The 17,414-nt window shown below is 40.8% G+C and overlaps 3 protein-coding genes across 10 annotated transcripts in view; 1 reads left to right on the plus strand and 2 right to left on the minus strand.

Moving 5' to 3' along the window:
• The window catches only part of LOC118366852 (TBC1 domain family member 8-like), a 27,013-nt gene extending 20,462 nt beyond the window's left edge, over positions 1 to 6,551 (minus strand). For 2 of the 5 annotated variants that reach the window (XM_035749612.2, XM_035749611.2), the window contains exons 1-5: positions 4,417 to 4,801; positions 1,998 to 2,108; positions 1,738 to 1,856; positions 1,313 to 1,541; positions 960 to 1,200 (exon numbers count right to left, since the gene is read on the minus strand). In XM_035749612.2, the coding sequence (XP_035605505.2) occupies positions 960 to 1,200; positions 1,313 to 1,541; positions 1,738 to 1,856; positions 1,998 to 2,108; positions 4,417 to 4,543 (827 nt within the window). In that variant the 5' untranslated portion in view covers positions 4,544 to 4,801. Of the gene's footprint in view, positions 1 to 959; positions 1,201 to 1,312; positions 1,542 to 1,737; positions 1,857 to 1,997; positions 2,109 to 4,416; positions 4,802 to 6,481 lie in introns of those variants that run through there. The other 3 variants (XM_035749614.2, XM_035749615.2, XM_035749613.2) reach the window with 3 other exon arrangements.
• Positions 5,984 to 8,967, plus strand: LOC118366853 (phosducin-like protein 3). The gene is made up of 6 exons (XM_035749616.2): positions 5,984 to 6,151; positions 7,005 to 7,137; positions 7,356 to 7,446; positions 7,670 to 7,813; positions 8,109 to 8,317; positions 8,459 to 8,967. The coding sequence occupies exons 1-6, from the start codon at positions 6,146 to 6,148 to the stop codon at positions 8,599 to 8,601; spliced, it is 726 nt and encodes a 241-aa protein (XP_035605509.1). The 5' UTR covers positions 5,984 to 6,145; the 3' UTR covers positions 8,602 to 8,967.
• Positions 8,968 to 9,120: 153 nt separating this feature from the next.
• Positions 9,121 to 14,831, minus strand: LOC118366854 (neuromedin-U-like). Of its 4 annotated transcripts, none has more exons than XM_035749618.2 (7): positions 14,509 to 14,831; positions 14,210 to 14,256; positions 12,777 to 12,827; positions 12,650 to 12,676; positions 12,479 to 12,529; positions 9,785 to 9,859; positions 9,121 to 9,298 (listed from the first exon to the last, which is right to left on the minus strand). In XM_035749618.2, the coding sequence occupies exons 1-7, from the start codon at positions 14,579 to 14,581 to the stop codon at positions 9,266 to 9,268; spliced, it is 357 nt and encodes a 118-aa protein (XP_035605511.1). In that variant the 5' UTR covers positions 14,582 to 14,831; the 3' UTR covers positions 9,121 to 9,265. The 4 variants fall into 4 exon arrangements, with proteins under 4 accessions (XP_035605511.1, XP_035605510.1, XP_052349456.1 ...); XM_035749617.2 differs by having other exon boundaries at positions 9,785 to 9,875; XM_052493496.1 differs by lacking the exons at positions 14,210 to 14,256; positions 14,509 to 14,831 and adding an exon at positions 13,613 to 13,706.
• Positions 14,832 to 17,414: the final 2,583 nt, after the last annotated feature.

Raw genomic sequence — 17,414 nt, forward strand, 5'->3', positions numbered from 1 at the left:
GGGGAGGGACAAAAAGATCACTCATTTGAGAAGGGCTGAATGTGAGGAAGTTACCAAATGAATGATTAAACAGTCTGTTACACCCATAGAGAGAGAACTAAATGCTCTAGCCTAGCTCAAGTACAATGTTTACCACCGTAAGCTGTCATTTTACACACAAAATCTGAAACTGAAAGTGTTATGGTGAATGTACTACAGGTGGAACTGAGACACACACACACGTACACACACATGTACACACACATGTACACACACACAGAACTAAGACTGAATGAAGAACAGGGGTGTATTTATGAGCTACCTCTCCAAGCGAAGGTATAATTTCCCACAGGATATAGCTGAAGTGCCTTCCAGTCACACTGAGACAAACACTGATTTATAACGTATGGTGCAGTGCTGTGCCGTGGAATGCAGCCCATCAATCACTTCACAACTGTTCTGAGACCAGCCGGAACCCAATACACAGGCAGTGGAAGGAAGGAACATTGTAAAAAAATATATATTTTCCCACAGACTAACACGATACGCTGTATTCCTGTTATGGCTGAAACACCTAGGGGCAAAGTCTAGGGATTTACAAGTCTTTATGAGCTCATCAGCCTATAATGTCTGTCTGAAGAACATGACTGAACGTCCCTCTCGGCTCAAAGGAAGATCAGTTGCACTATGATGCTATGGTTATACAAAGGATGGTCGGAAACTAAAGGGAAGTAAATCAGTTAAGATATGAGGGGTTTTCAGGAAGCGCTTGATGAAGTCTCTTTTGACCAAAACAGATAAGAATGAGAACCTTATTAAATTACTGTTTATCAAACTGATTAATCAGGCAAGCAACTGTTCTAATCCTCTCAGATGATGTGAATCTGAACAAAGCGAATGATACAACCACACAAAATCCACTGCCCTCCTTTACACTACAATATGATACAACTTTAACTTTTTCTGCGTTGCCTGCTGACCTCTTGGTGATGTTGGAGGACTGCTGGAGGACTCGGTCCAGCTCCAGGCCTTCACTGTCCAGCAGGCGTCGCAGGGCGATGTCAGCCAGCTGACCAATGACCCCAAATGCTTCATCCAGGCTCAGGAACATGGAGAAGTCCAACTGGCACCGCCGCGTCATCACACGCACCATGTCCGTCATGAGACCCGTAGAGACCCGCTCCAGCCTCGTCACCTCCGCCCACGGGATCACAAACTTCACTGAGGGAGAGAGAAGCGGTCAAACATTCAAAGTTCACAACCAGTTCACAACCAGTAATACTGGGGGCTATTCTGTGTGCTAATGAAAGGAAGAGCATTTAAGGGGACTGACCTTCCTTTCCCAACAGGAAGGAGTAGAAGGCCATGTGGTTGATGCTGAGGTAGAGCCAGCCCTGCCGGGGGACCCGCCCCTTCCAGCAGCAGCAGGAGTAGGTGGTGACCAGCTTCTCTGAGGAGGGCAGGCCGAAACATAGCTCAAACTTCAGCAGCGCCTCCCGGAACTTCTCAGGCTCCTCCTCCTGAGCCGCCTGCCTCCCCCTTACCTCCTCCGCTATCAGACCCTGGAGGAGGAGGAGAAATAAATGAGAGAAAGAGAAAATAAAAGGAGAGCAAGAGACACAAATAGAAAAGAAAGTCAGGAGGAGAGAGATCAACAGTTGAGATTAGGTTGAATACTGTGATTTTCGATAGTAGGCCTACAAAGTATTTACAGCGTATCACAGGTCTATAGTAGGTCTTATTCTAATAGTACAGTACCTTGACTTTCCCTTTTACGAAGCTGGCGACATCCTCCTTGTTCTCAAACACTGAGAGAGAGTGGAGTAGGTTCTGGACCAGCCAGTCCCAATGTCTGTTCATCTCTCCGACAGCAGCACCTGTATAACAACACACACACATACAACACCCATCAGAGAGATAGATACACAGAGAGAGAAAGAGAGAGAGCTAGAGAGAGACAGACAAATATGAGAATCAGAGAGATAGAAAGCAAAGGAGAGAAATGTCAGAGAGCTTACCACAAGCTATTGTCCAGCTGACCTGTGACCCAGGCATCTGTAGTAGGATACGGAACGGTGTGACCCGGGCATTGGAGTCCAGCACTGAGTCCAGAGCTCCCACCAGTAGACCTGGACAGACCAGAGCAGTCAGACACAGAAAGAGACCAGAAAATACTGAGAAATACCATCTGACAACAGATACATGTCAATGAGCTCATTGACATATGGGAGAGAGAGGCCACATTATACCAACCCATATAAACTGAAATCACATTTTCAAAGGATAAGACAATTGTATTAAGCTCATAAGGCATTAATAAGATATACTCTAACATAAATAATCAATGGTTAGCATTAGTGGAATGACTTTTGAACAGCAGGAAGTTTACAGATTGTGCCTTTAAGCAGATGGGACACAAAGGTACCTATTACACATAACGCCAGAAGGCTAAAGTCATTACCACGTCTATCACAGACCAAGACATTCCACAGTGAGGTGCCAAGCAGAAGAAGATTGGCACTGGATAGGACATAAACTGGTACAACTTACGGTCACTAACAGTCTCATAATGGCCACATTATGTGAGAGCATAACATAGGCTTACAAGCTATTGAGAGACTCGACACAAGTATTGCTGTTCTCTGTTTGTCACTATATTGGTTCACTAGAACCAATGGCTAATAGTATTGGATTGGAGACCCCCCCATATGAAGCCCCAAAGCCATGGTCTAAAAAATACAAACTTAATATAGAGCCCCTAACATCCCATCCAATATGGTTGACAGTGACACCCCAGTTGACGTTCAAGAGAAACTGCACTACTCTACCCCAAGCTTTCAATTTTCATCCAGACCTAACTAATTTGTACCTATTAGGCATTGCGAAGGCTACATTAACCCTGGAACCAGCATTTAGGGAGAACTTACACATCCAGTCATCCCCACCAGTCATCAGCCTAATGGAACCAGATAGGCTCACGAATACCCTGAGGTAACAGAGCCTACACTCATCATCATAGTATCTCTTTAACTCCACTGCTATTCATGGTCATGCTTTTCCACGGAGGCCAAAAGCACCAAACACTAGTCCCTCTTGTCTAGTTTTCATTCTGGGTTTTCTTTGCCATTTTCAACAGAATGGAGCATTTAAGGAGCACTAGTAAAAACAGTCCTAATAGAAACACATTACATCCCTCAACTACAATAAAAAATCAAGTTAGCAAGAACAGTCTGTTAATGATTTGGCCAATCAAATGTGTAATAAGCACACAGCAGGCAAGACAAGGCTTACTACGTTCAATAGGCTACAGACTAGTCTGTATGAGATCACTATCTAGTGTTTGGCATTCTCACTCCCGCCCAACCGCCCGCCACAAAAGAGGAGAGGGACGGAAGACAAACTGAACTCCTGACAAATAACCCTCTCCTAGAGCACTGCCCATTCCAGACCACACCACATCTATAAGCTCTGCCCATCTGCCGCTCTGAACCATGACACCCTGGCAACACAAACGTATTTGTCACCAAACCGCTTACATTATAAGTCCCAACTTAAACTACTGTAAATCATGTATTGTGTTCTGCTTATATAGTTCACTGAGTTTGTATGGCTGTGGACAATGGACATGTAGAGTGTGCTCAGATGTAGAGAGAAAATAAACCCTATGTATATAAATAACTAAAAATTCCCTTGTAGCAAAGTGCTCTTTGTGAAATAGGAAGCAGAAGATACTTTAGCTAGTGACACAAAATTATAGAGGTTGCAGATGTTTTTATGTTCTATCTTAATCAAATAATAGATTTCTTCTTCCAATTGATATTGTACTTGTTATTCTCTTCATATAACAAAACATACTATGGTGTGGTTTTGTAAGAAGAGCCAACCCCAATACAGCTAGGGCTTTGTCTTACCTTTCACCATGGTGACAAACAAATACTGTAAATCATAACCAATTGCCGGGCTGTTTTTATATTGTTCCTTTTATGAGATGTCTACTCTCTATCCTCCTGTCCTTGATGTGTTCAGTTAAGTATGAAAGTACCAGTGGTGATTAAACAAAAACAAGACCAGGTGGCACCTTATCAAAGTTAATCATCAGGCAAACACTGTATCGAACTTAAAGAAATCAAGGAAGACCTGGAACAAAATAAATGTCTAAATACTATATGCAAAAAAGTTGCCTGTTATTGCTCCAAGGTGTTGACGACACCGAATATGGAGAAAACACTTGTTTCCCAAGTAATGCTGTGTAAAAATCCTGAGCCTATTTAAAGTGATACATTGTTGCCCCGATTATGGCAAGTTGCAAAATTGTTTATAAATTATTTGTTACTGTGTTGCAAGTGTATTCCGTAGATTGGTGTATCCACATAGGCTGCCATAGCTGCTGAAATCAGACGACAGACAGTGAGATGAAGATGGGAGGGGGCGTATTACCTGTAAATTTCCCCCCTGTGTCCCCATGCCCTCTTCTGCGCTGCAAAAGGAAGAATTCGTTAGATTTTTCGGTAACCCAAAGCTTCAATGCATTTTTCAGCAAAACTTCCTCCGGATTCAACCACATGCTTTCAAAACAAGATATTTACAAAGAGAATGGACGAAAACAAAACAAAGCCGATTGTAGTTTTTGTTGTGCTATTGATAGAATGCACACTTCTTCAGCAGTTCCACGCGTCGGAGAAAATTAGGTGATTTCATAATCATACATGACTGATCTCAAGCGCTGTCCGAGATAGCAGGCGTCTTGTGCTCATATTTTCTCTCACACCGGTTGCAAATGTAGCCTACACAGCGAGCGTCTTATTTCCGCATTTAACCCAACCTTTCCTTCCCAACATCCTTCCCATAGTTCCGGCGAAAGCGAGGAAGTTTAATTTCACTGTCCCTTTGCTTTGTGAATAGTTATTATGTAGTAGTAGCCTATTCATTGAACATCATACAAAACTAAACCTGGGAATATAATTGGATTGTAAACACATTGTTTGCCCATAGTAAAGGGGTTTAGTCATGTGCCATATGCTGTCTGATGTGTGCAAAAAATACGTCAGTAGATGAGGTACAGTACCTATTATATCAATGCTGCATTATGCTTACAATGACAGAATATTTGTCATAGTCTTTGATCATACCACATATTAATTTAATGACATAAATGCCATGTCGGTGACCTATAGAGTCTAGACAATATAACAATTTACATAATGTTCTATATGGACGTATATACCTATCCCTATAGCCTACTTCTGTGGTAAAATAGAGGTTGCAACATGCATGCTTGACATGTAATCAACAAATAACAAATACAGGATTTCATTATGATGTCTGTTTTAAACTATGGTTGATTTGATTAGAATAAACACACGAGGTCAGAGTTGTCAAAGGCCCCTATCATAAAATACTTGATTCAAATCAAATGTTATTTGTCACATGCTTCATAAACAACAGGTGTAGAGTAACACTGAAATTAAGGAAATTATCATATTTTAGAGCAACAATCTTATTGAGTTTCACAAGATCAAGACTGACATAAAGATTTCTAACCATACCCATAATAAAGGATTTGAAAATATATTTGCACAGTAGAAAATGTATCTAAGTATATGATTCATAAATGCGTTGTCTATACGTGCTATAGTCATCATAACTACATTGAAAATAAACAAATACAGTATAAGGATATCATATTGAAGCACATTTACACACCAAAAAACAAGCCAACAATTTTCAGAGATGTTTGGACCTCTATGCAACCCCCATAAATCTATGGTCAACCCAGACACTGACAGCACAGCAGTGTGATTTTCAGGTGCAGCTGTTGTCTCAATCAGATGCCACACATGGAATGTAGTACAGCTTTCCCACTCCTAATATAGACATACAGGACCTAAACCGGATATTGGTGCAACCTTTATTATTGTCCCTTGAATGTCTTGCCCTAGCCAGGTTTATGATAATAATACATATAAAACAGGTGATAAAATAGATTTGTCCTCAGAAATAAATTATTTTGTAACGATTCTATATTTGAGATATCTGACAAGTATTTAAGTTTTGTCACATTAAAGATCTTGTTTTACTCCGGAATAAATATGGGTGAGGTCCTTCTATTTCCGTGTCTGGGAAGAGCAGTGTTCTTTTCAGCGTCTGTTTTGAACGATTAAAAAAAATGCAGGTTGGTAAACTTCGATAACTTTTTCTAGCTATAACTCTGATCGTAGTTATGAAGGACATATCCGATGTTTCGATTAATATGATTATCTGTTCGCAAGCCACCTCGATTGGCACATAACGTTATTTAACCATTGATCATGACTCCCAGTTCCACTATAACGTTACATAAGTAATTGTTGGAGGAAGGTGTCTTCTGTACAGTGGCGTTTTGTTAAGAGTCCCAACGCTCAAACTGAACATTAACACGCGTCTCTTGCGGTACGGTTTTGGATGCATATCATATCAGCGATAATTAATTTTCTAAAAACCAAAATGTTACATGAATACATACACTGTTACTGTTCCCACGTGGCGATATATCCATGTTGCAGCGCTTGTTTACAATCACGGACCATATGTGATAATTAGTGATCTAGCGTGCTCGAACACCTGTATGTAAGCTAACTCGGGAAATGTAGTTTCGTCTGATGGAGGCATCTCTAGCAGTATGGATCTGTGAAAAAAAATGATACACTTTTACTGTAGCAGTTTATCAGAATTATTTTTTTTCTCGCTAATTAAAGATAAGGGACATGGTTCGAAAGCTATATCGCCACTTGATGATTTACGTTTTTAATAGTTAAAACAGTGTCCTGATTGTAGTTCACATGAGCCAGTCGGGAGCAAAACTAATGACTAAACTGTAGGGAGAAGGCAGAATGCTTAGAGTTTGAGAGCTAAATGTTGGCTAACTAGATGGCTAAACACTAGGTAATGTTCGCTAGCAGTAATACTGTGTTTTTAACTCTGTGGTGGTACAGAATGTCAAACAGCCAAGTTACAATAAAATTCCAACATGATCTCTTATTTCTCAGGACCCTAATGCAGATACAGAGTGGAATGACATCCTGAGAAAGAAGGGGGTCCTTCCTCCCAAGGAGAGAACTCAGGATGAGGTTGAGGAGGAAGCTCTAGAGAAGCAGATAGTTCTTGAGCAGTCATCTGTCGGTAAGAGATGGCGAGTTCTAGTTGGCTACTTCGATGGGACTAAGTTTCTACTGAACTGATCTAGGGCAAACAAATTCTAATGTTATTCTTAACTAACAGGACATGGTTTAGGAAGGCTGATTCTTGGCCAACATTTAAGAGCAACATATGTTAGTAGTTTTAATAGCTTAAATTGTACTTTTTAAAAACTTGTGACGCATATGGTGTTTTGTGACCAGTGAAAACCTATGAGAGCATGACTCTGGACGAGCTGGATGAGAACGAGGATGACTTCAGTGAAGAGGACGAGGCCGCCATCGAGATGTACAGGTCAGTGATCTCTTTAAAGCATCACTTAGATGGTACGTACAACAGGGGTTGATAAGAATGAACGGCTGCCCTATTGCCTGGGGCATGTGAGCTGAGCAATCGGGTAAGTTGACCCTGTTCTGTGATTGTTTGCCCCATTGGGCAGATGTTTTTCAGCACCCTAAAACTGATCTTTCTGATTAGCCTACCGTTCTTTACACCCTCTGCATTTCCCTCTTACCAGACAGAAGAGGCTTGCAGAATGGAAAGCCACCCAGATAAAGAATTGCTTCGGTGAAGTAGTGGAGATATCTGGGCAGGACTACATCAAGGAGGTGAACAAAGCTGGAGAGGGAATCTGGGTTGTGCTCCATCTCTACAAACAGGGGTGAGTCTTCTGCCATTCTCTACCCTCAAAGGATTGCAGTTGAGCACACCAATTCATGCTCTCAAAAAGTGATGTTTGATTTTTGACAAGATCTGATAAACCAGAAAATTGTGAAAACATTGATGACCAAGACCTTATTTGAAAGTCATGATTCAAGGTTTTCATTTAGCCTAAGCCTGATCTACAGTGGTCTGTTTTAATTTTCTCTGAATAGACCTATCTACCAAAATATCTGATTTAACTCATTGTGACATCTGTTCTCTCTATGTCCTGTTCTAATCTTCTGTCCTCCCAGAGTACCTCTGTGTACCCTGATAAACCAGCATCTATCAGAGCTGGCCAGGAAGTTCCCCCAGACCAAGTTCCTCAAGTCCATCTCCACCACCTGCATCCCCAACTACCCCGACCGCAACCTGCCCACAATCTTTGTCTACCACGAGGGAGAGATGAAGGCACAGTACATCGGGCCTCTGGTCTTCGGAGGCATGAACCTCAAAGTTGAAGGTAAGCTATACTCTCTCAAGAAGGACTTTTTATTTATACTAAGTTAGGATGGTTTTAGTTACATGATATGAAATCTAGCATAACACCCTCAGTTTTATTAGTGACAATCTTTTAGATATTAAACTATCCTATCATCCTCAGAGCTGGAGTGGAGGTTATCGGAATCTGGCGCTGTCAAGACAGACCTGGAAGAAAACCCCAAGAAGCAGATTGAAGACAAGCTAATGTCGTCAATTCGATCCACTCTCCCCACACGGAAAGACAGTGACTCAGAAGAGAACTAGCCCCCTAACCTCCAAATAACATGAATCTAATGCTCCACGGTCTCTGAATGGGGATGGTTTCTCCTGTGGTGATGAATTAAAATGCACACCTCTTCCTATGCTTACCGCAGAGAGGCTCCGTCGGTTCTATGCCTTCCCGGTTAAAGGATCTCTTGTGATCATTCTCCTAAATCAGACTCTTCAATAGGGTTTCTACAGAACCTTTGGTTGAATATTGTCCTTTTTTGCATATACGTTTTATAATATGACAATCTAAATGTATACATCTAATTGTAAAATTAAATTTAAGTAGCCATTCACCCATGCCATAATCACAGTTGACAGCTTTTTAAAATAAAGTGTTCGCTGTGATCTGTGTAACCATCACATGAAGGCCTGCTTTGGCTATATTTGACTCTTGTGTATGTTCACTGTTCTGATAGCGATGTACTTAATAATGCCTGTATGTCTAATTGCCACCTAATTTTAAATCACAACATATTTATGGTAATCAGGAAGAAGACACTTTACATTCTGCAATGCAGTCACATTTATCTTAATTTATTTTTCAAAAATATCAAGTCCAGCGAGAGCTGAGAATGCTGCTTCTGTCTGTCCACCATTTTGTGTTCAGGGGTATGCAGCTTGCTGGTGTCTGCCTTCAAGTTATTCCACAGTCGGAATTTTACATCACACCTTCAGGGAGATCCCGGAGCTTCTGTGTAATAGGGAAGAGTGAAAGCCTCAGTTATAGTTTTGGTACATTTGAATTGTCTTCCTTAAAATAATGGTTCTAACACCGGTCTGAGGTTCCATATACTGCATGTCTTAAATACATTCATGTATGCCTTGATTGAGCCTTACTGACTGGCCTCACCCACTGCAAAAACTGGTTGAATCAATGTGGAAAACTAATTGGATTTGCAAAATGTAATGGAGTTCTCTTTCACCAAACTGTTAACCTAAATCCAATGACATGGTGAAATGTTTTGTTGTTCACATTGAAATCATGTTATTTGATAACTCTACAAACTAAATAACTAGATGTTGAACTGATGTCTGTGCCCAGTGGGCAGGCTGTGGTCCTCTGCATCGCTGATAGGGAAAAACACTGTCTCAAAGGAACTTTTTCAGTTTCCTAAACTTGAGCTTGAATAATATTATTCTGCTAACCATTCAAGTTGAAAAGGTACAGGATTCTTACCAAAAGCAGGAGCTGCTTCTTTCTCCTCTGAGACAGTTTTGGTGACAGGCGCATCAATGGGTGCACTGAATGGGACTAGAGAGGGAAAGGCCTGTTTAGACCAATCACATATCAATCAATTGCATAATGTTGCAATATTATAATCTAAAGATGCAGTGCATTTGGAAAATATTCAGACCCCTTCACTTTTTACACATTGTTAAGTTAGCCTTATTCTAAAATATGTTCCTCCCCCCTCAATCTACACACAATACCCCATAATGACAAAGCAAAAACAGGTTTTTAGAAATGTTTGCAAATATAAAAAAATGGAAATATTACATTTACATAAGTATTCAGTACTTTGTTGATGCACCTTTGGCAGCAATTACAGCATTGAGTCGTCTTGGGTATGACGCTACAAGCTTGGCACACCTGTATTTGGTGAGTTTCTCCCATTCTTCTCTGTAGATCCTCAAGCTCTATCAGGTTGGATGAGGAGCGTCGCTGCATGGCCATTTTCAGGTCTCTCCAGAGATGTTCGATCGAGATCAAGTCCGGGCTCTGGCTGGGCCACTCAAGGATATTCAGAGAAATCCCAAAGCCACTCCTATGTTGTTTTGGCTGTGTGTGTAACAGTATAGCTTCCGTCCCTCTCCTCGGCCCAACCTGGGTTTGAACCAGGTGCCCTCTGCACACATCAACCACAGTAACTCACAAAGCATCGTTACCCATCGCGCCACAAAAGCCGCAGCCACTATTTCAAGGTCTCGGAGCGAGTGACGTCACCGATCAAAACGCTATTAGCGCGCACCACCGCTAACTAGCTAGCCATTTCACATTGGTCACATGTGCTTAGGGTTGTTGTCCTGTTGGAAGGTGAACCTTCGCCCCAGTCTGAGGTCCTGAGCGCTCTGGAGCAGGTTTTCATCAAGGATCTCTATGTACTTTGCTCTGTTCCTCTTTCCCTAGATCCTGACTAGTCTCCCAGTCTCTGCCACTGAAAAACATCCCCACAGCCTGATGCTCCCACCTCCATGCTTCATGGAGGGATGGTGCCAGGTTAACCCCAGAGAAGACGCTTGGCATTCAGGCCAAATAATTCAATCTTGGTTTCATCAGACCAGAGAATCTTGTTTCTCATGGTCAGAGTCCTTTAATTCCAAGTGGGCTGTCATGTGCCTTTTACTGAGGAGTGGCTTCTGTCTGGCAACTAGCATGAAGGTCTGATTGGTGGAGTGCTGCAGAGATAGTTGTTCTTCTGGAAGGTTCTCCCATCTCCACAGAGCAACTCTGGAGCTCCGTCAGAGTGACCATCGGGTTCTTGGTCACCTCCCTGACCAAGTTTGGCTATGCGGCCAGCTCTAGGAAAAGTCTTAGTGGTTCCAAAGTTCCTCCATTTGAGAATGATGGAGGCCACTGTGTTCTTAAATCAATCAATCAAATGTATTTATAAAGCCCTTTTTACATCTGCAGATGTCACAAAGTGCTATACAGAAACCCAGCCTAAAACCCCAAACAGCAAGCAATGCAGATGTAGAAGCACAGTGGCTAGGAAAACCTCCACAGGAAGAAACCTAGAGAGGAACCAGGCTCTGAGGGGTGGCCAGTCCTCTTCTGGCTGTGCCGGGTGGAGATTATAATAGTACATGGCCATTTAAGGCCAGATTGTTCTTCAAGATGTTCAAACGTTCATAGATGACCAGCAGGGTCAAAAAATAATCACAGTGGTTGTAGAGAGGGCAACAGGTCAGCACCTCAGGAGTAAATGTCATTTTTGTCATTGCCAAGCTTTCAGAAGGGTCCTTCAATGCCAGAGAAATGCTTTGGTACACTTCCCCAGATCTCTGCCTCGACACAATCCTGTCTCGGAGCTCTATGGACAATTCCTTCGACCTCATGGCTTGGTTTGCTCTGACATTCACTGTCAATGTCACGATCGTTTGTCGAAAAGGACCAAGGCACAGCGGATGTTGAGTTCCACATAATTCTAATTCCATAATAATAATAATTCCACATAAAACTTTAAACAAAACAAGAAACGGACAACAAACCGTGACTACAGAGGTGCTACATACACTTACTCAAAATACAAAATTCAATATCCCACTAAACACAGGTGGGAACAACACTACTTAAATATAATCCCCAATTAGAGACAAGCATTACCAGCTTCCTCTAATTGGGAATCATACAAATCACCAACATATAAAATTAAACCTAGAACCCCACATAGAAATAATAAACTAGAACACCCCCCAGTCAAGCCCTGACCTACTCCACCATAGAAAATAAAGGCAGGACGTGACAGTCAACTGTGGAACCTTATATAGACAGGTGTGTGCCTTTCCAAATCAATCAATTGAATTGACCACAGTTGGGCTCCCATCAAGTTATAGAAACATCTCAAGGATGATCAATGGAATCAGGATGCACCTGAGGTCAATTTCGAGTATAAAAGCAAAGGGTCTGAATACTTACACAAATAAGGTATCTTTTTTTATTTTTAATACATTTGCAAACATTTCTAAAAACCTGTTTTCCCTTTGTCATTATGGGGTATTATGTGTAGATTGAAGAGGATTTTTTTGACTGAATCCATGTTAGAAGAAGGCTTTAACGTAACAAAATGTGGAAAAAGTCAAGGGGTCTGAATATGTTCCGAAAGCACTGCAAGTTGCCAATTTGTATAGTGAGGAGTCTTCCTTTACTTACCGCATGCTGTATAGAGCCTACTGAGTTTGCCTTTGAATAGTGGAACAGGAACTGACAAAAAGAGAATATACGAAGTAAACGCACTGTTCCAAAGAGTGTATTGCCTTTTTGAAGGATACGGTATATATGTATAGGGTAGGAATAACATTTTTATATTGTTGAGGAACTTACTCTTTTGAATACATTCTGAACTTGCTGCTGTGAGGGAAGAGGGAAACGGAGAGAGTAAGCATCCTGACAGAACTGATATTATAAATTATTTGTGATAAGATTGAGTCATGCAGTTACTTAGCCTTACCTCATTCTGATCTCTCCACATATCTCCCACATCAGTCTGGATCCCAGGACCCTGCAGCAGGCAAACCAATGGCGATCAAACATAAGTCTATAAGACATCACTAAACCCAAGAAAACCTTAAATCTGTTGGACATGAATCCATTATGTACTATACTATACAGGTTGCAAAGTAATAATCATGTCTCTGTAACCTGTGTATCCAGCTGATGAGAGCAGGTTAAAGTCAAATGTTCTTATGCCCCTCATGTCTCATCCCCCACCAGTCTATAATTCAAGTTACAGTGTGACTCACTTCTGTGTTCTCTACCCCCTCAACACATCTACCCTGCCCCAGCCACCACAAGAAAACCATTTAATTTTAATATATTTTAATCCATTTTGAATGGAATTACCTGCAGACCACCTACTCAGACGCAGAATAGATTTTTCTAGAGGTGTGCAACTAAAGCAACCCATGATGTTTAAACAGTGAGAGGCTGCGTTTACACAGGTAGCCCAATTCTGATATTTTGCCCAATTATTGGCCAAAATATTGTCAAAAGATCTGATCTGATTGGTCAAAAGACCAATTAGTGGCAAAATATCAGAATTGGGCTGCCTGTGTAAAGACAACTGAAGATACAGACCGAAAGCCAATTTATGCTTGATCTGGCATTGTGGTCAGAGGCTCCGTAGGCATGCTGAGGCCAAATTGAGTTCCGTACTGCAATGCCATGTGCCTCCCAATTTTTGTAGCAATGCAGAGTGCTCCGTATAGCTCTGTATAGCTCCGCATTGACATGATTGGTTGACGGTAGGTGGTGTATAAACACAAACTCACTTCCTTGACAACTTACTTCACAGCTCAACTCGACAGCTCTGTGCTGCTTCGTGAAGCGCAAAAGTAATGAATGCCCTGACATCTGCAGAGGTCGTATCAATGTAAATGATTCACGGCCAATGCAGCGTCTTTAAGGCCGCCCATAGACAGGGAGGCCAATTTCTGATATTTTTTCCACTAATTGGTCTTTTGACGAATCCCAGATCTTTTCACATCAGATCTTTTTCAGAGTTGATTGATGAAAATACCAATTAGTGAAAAAAACATCAGAATTGGGCTGCCTGTCTAAACACAGCCAGAGTGATTCGCATTCAAGGCACATATTGATAGTTTTGTGTCTAGTACACCTTCAAAATGTTGACTCTGGTATCAAATAAGGGAATGTAATGGTAATAAATTAATAATTATTTGTTTGAAAACTAATTTCACAATAATCTATTTGTTTTAAAAACTAATTTCACAATGTCCAATTCTGATTTTTATTTTCACTAATTAGTCTTTTGACCAATCACATCAGATCTTTTTCTCAGTTGATCTGATTGGTTTAATAGACCAATTAGCGGGAAATAATCAGAATCGGGCTGCCTGTGTAAATGTAGCCTTTTTCCCATACCTTTGTCAAAACAATTCCATGTTCACACTCTTTTCTGGGATTAGCTTCTAAAAATAGATAGAAAATTGTCAGTTTAAAAAGCATATATTTATAATGTTATTCATCTATAATCAACATCAACATTAACAAAATGAATGTAATTGTCAACTATTATCAACAATATCAATGAATAGCTAAACCAAAAGAGAAATCAATTGAATGTTGAAAAACATTTTTAGAAGACTTACAATTAAATGATTAGTTTAAAATAAATTATATTGAAATATTGAAGTTAAATTATATAAATAATATTCTCTCACCTGTCACTTTCCAACATCCAAGGCACCAGACCAAATGAAGGAGGCAAAGTTGTCGCAGATACGTTGCGCTCATCTCGAGCTATCAGATTCTCATGCGCTTTGGTGAGAGTATAGATAGCTTCTCTGTGTGTGGTTTGGTGCTGCAGGAGTAAGTCTTGTTATATCGCAAAATCAGGTCCTAGAACTGAACACTAATGACTTTCTCAACCGAGAGAATTATATAGGCTATAACTTTGATGGGAGAAGCATCATCTCCCACGTAGAAGTGACCAATCAACGTCCCACTGGTCTCCTTGATCATCATCTGAGTCTTAGAGCGCAGGTGTCCTCTCTCTTGCCTGTCAGACAATAACAACTTGTGTAAGTCAATTTTGATAATGGTTTTTAGACACATTTAGATCGGAAACTAAATAAAATAAATTAATCAAAAACAGGATGCCACTGAATATAAAATCAAAATTGAGTTTATAAAATTGGTCTCCCTTTTTTTCCCAGTGCACTTGATTAAAGGAAATTATCTTTGGATGACCAGATGATGCTCATGTTCAGTCAGTCAAAACCATGAAGTAGGCTACCAAATAAATGTATTATGTAGGCCTAACTGTGTTAACAACCTTTTTACTCTGTGATCCTGTGGAAGTGACACAGAGTTGAAATGTCAACATTTATTATCATATAATTTGTCTCCTCTAATCTCACTACATCAATTTATCAGTGTTGTGTACATTTACTGATACATTAGTATTTTTCATTAGATTGACTACAGAGAGTTATTGTGACTGCTGGGACCCGGTTTCCCTGTGTAAGCATGAAAGTTGAATGTGTGGGTCAGTGGATCGCGTTTCTCCTGGATGAATCTGAAACAATATTCCAGAGAGACTGTGGATTAGCTGTACCTGCCCGGTGGTCCTTGGATGGAAAATAGCGTAGAACACTCAAGAGGGAGACCCAGACCCCCACCCTCGAACATATAACGTCTCTATTCTGGGTCAGTTCAGTTTGTGTTAATTAGTAGTTATGGTTGCATATAACATGGTTATGAATGCTTATGAAATCCTATAGTCACTTCGCTCTATGATGGAACCAATAGAAAAACAAGAGCTTTTGCAGTTACACTTCAGCTCAACATATTGATCATTACATTTAGAACGGGTCTTTACTGTATGTTTGTCTTTGTTATAGGTCCCCTGAGCAGTGATTGTATGTTATATCAACCATATTGGAAAGGACTCTTCAGTTCATTTTAGAGACGAGCCTCACAGACAGGTGGGGGAGATTTATACCGTTAATAAGCCATTGTATCGATTTGCCAGCACTTTCATCTGGACTGAGGGACCAACTACAGCCAACCCAGAGACATGATGGACACCCTTGTGTGTGTTTTGTATGTGTGTCTATCTTTCCTCAGTTTTTTATTTGAATGACATTCATTGTGGAGAAATATTTTGTGTTCTTGTGTTTGCCTCATGGAAACTTCCAATCAACAATCAGATGCTGTCCCAATCACCACCACACTAGTAAAACAGCACACGTCACACAAAAGCATTTGAGACAGCAATCATCCCCACAATCATCCCACAGCCACACACACAGACTGACATACAAACACAAACAAAATAGCATACACTCAAGCAAACACATTAATGCACAAACAGAAAGGGGTGTACTGTCTGAGATGACTTGACCCTCGGCATTGATCAGCCCCCTGCATTTAATTAATTAGTCCAACTGATTCTAATCACCGCTAGTCATCAACAGGAACCTTTCCTGTTCAACTCTATTAATGGCTTCCACTGTTCCCACAGGAAACTCCAGAGAGATTTCACACATAAAGCTAAAACCTCACGAGAGTGATAGAGGGGGAGATGCAGAGAAAGAAATGCCAAAAAGGAGAGAGGTGGAATGAGAGAGAGTGCAGCCGACTGATAGCCTATGCTCATATTCCCCGTCAAGGGTGAACCTTGTTTTGTATGTGCAGCGCTGAGACTGCCTCAGGGTCTGAAGAGTCCTCTAGAGGGCCACCATCTCCCTCAAACGGCCTCTTCATCACTAGATTCCTGTTTTTGCTGTTGCTGTTATTTTCAGGGCAATCACTGCATGACTATTGAGTGTTACATTGACGCCAGTGTTCACGTCACAGAACTCATTGCTCCTCTGTTTGATGATAGCACACGAAGCGTTTCATTCAAAAACGTTATATATCCATGTTCATAAATGTTGGTAAATGAGCTTTTATTGTTTAAAGAAATTATGAAAAATATTGGTGTGTTTTTTCATTATCTAATCATGGCATGGGGTTGTTCAATGGCAGACATGTATTTGTTTGAAATTTTGATGGTTTAATATCGGAGAGACAAATAATCACGTTTTTTTTTGCTAAATGCTATATGTTTATCTGCTTCACTTCCAGATAAATAGTTCTGCTAGGTACCTCAATTCATTACAGTAATATGAGATCTGTATGTACAGTGCCTTGCGAAAGTATTCGGCCCCCTTGAACTTTGCGACCTTTTGCCACATTTCAAACATAAAGATATAAAACTGTATTTTTTGTGAAGAATCAACAACAAGTGGGACACAATCATGAAGTGGAACGACATTTATTGGATATTTCAAACTTTTTTAACAAATCAAAAACTGAAAAATTGGGCGTGCAAAATTATTCAGCCCCCTTAAGTTAATACTTTGTAGCGCCACCTTTTGCTACGATTACAGCTGTAAGTCGCTTGGGGTATGTCTCTATCAGTTTTGCACATCGAGAGACTGACATTTTTTCCCATTCCTCCTTGCAAAACAGCTCGAGCTCAGTGAGGTTGGATGGAGAGCATTTGTGAACAGCAGTTTTCAGTTCTTTCCACAGATTCTCGATTGGATTCAGGTCTGGACTTTGACTTGGCCATTCTAAC

This window comes from Oncorhynchus keta, chromosome 34 (genome assembly GCF_023373465.1).
Source record: "Oncorhynchus keta strain PuntledgeMale-10-30-2019 chromosome 34, Oket_V2, whole genome shotgun sequence".
Classification (NCBI taxonomy): Eukaryota; Metazoa; Chordata; class Actinopteri; order Salmoniformes; family Salmonidae; genus Oncorhynchus; species Oncorhynchus keta.

Coding starts and splice junctions, on each gene's coding strand:
- LOC118366853 (XM_035749616.2), top strand. Junction 7,138..7,355: donor TCTTGAGCAGTCATCTGTCG/GTAAGAGATGGC, acceptor TTTTGTGACCAG/TGAAAACCTATGAGAGCATG. Junction 7,447..7,669: donor GCCGCCATCGAGATGTACAG/GTCAGTGATCTC, acceptor CCCTCTTACCAG/ACAGAAGAGGCTTGCAGAAT.
- LOC118366854 (XM_035749617.2), bottom strand. CDS start 14,581: ATGAGCGCAACGTATCTGCGACAACTTTGCCTCCTTCATTTGGTCTGG. Junction 14,257..14,508: donor TGGATGTTGGAAAGTGACAG/GTGAGAGAATAT, acceptor ATCTATTTTTAG/AAGCTAATCCCAGAAAAGAG. Junction 12,530..12,649: donor TTCAGAATGTATTCAAAAGA/GTAAGTTCCTCA, acceptor TCTTTTTGTCAG/TTCCTGTTCCACTATTCAAA.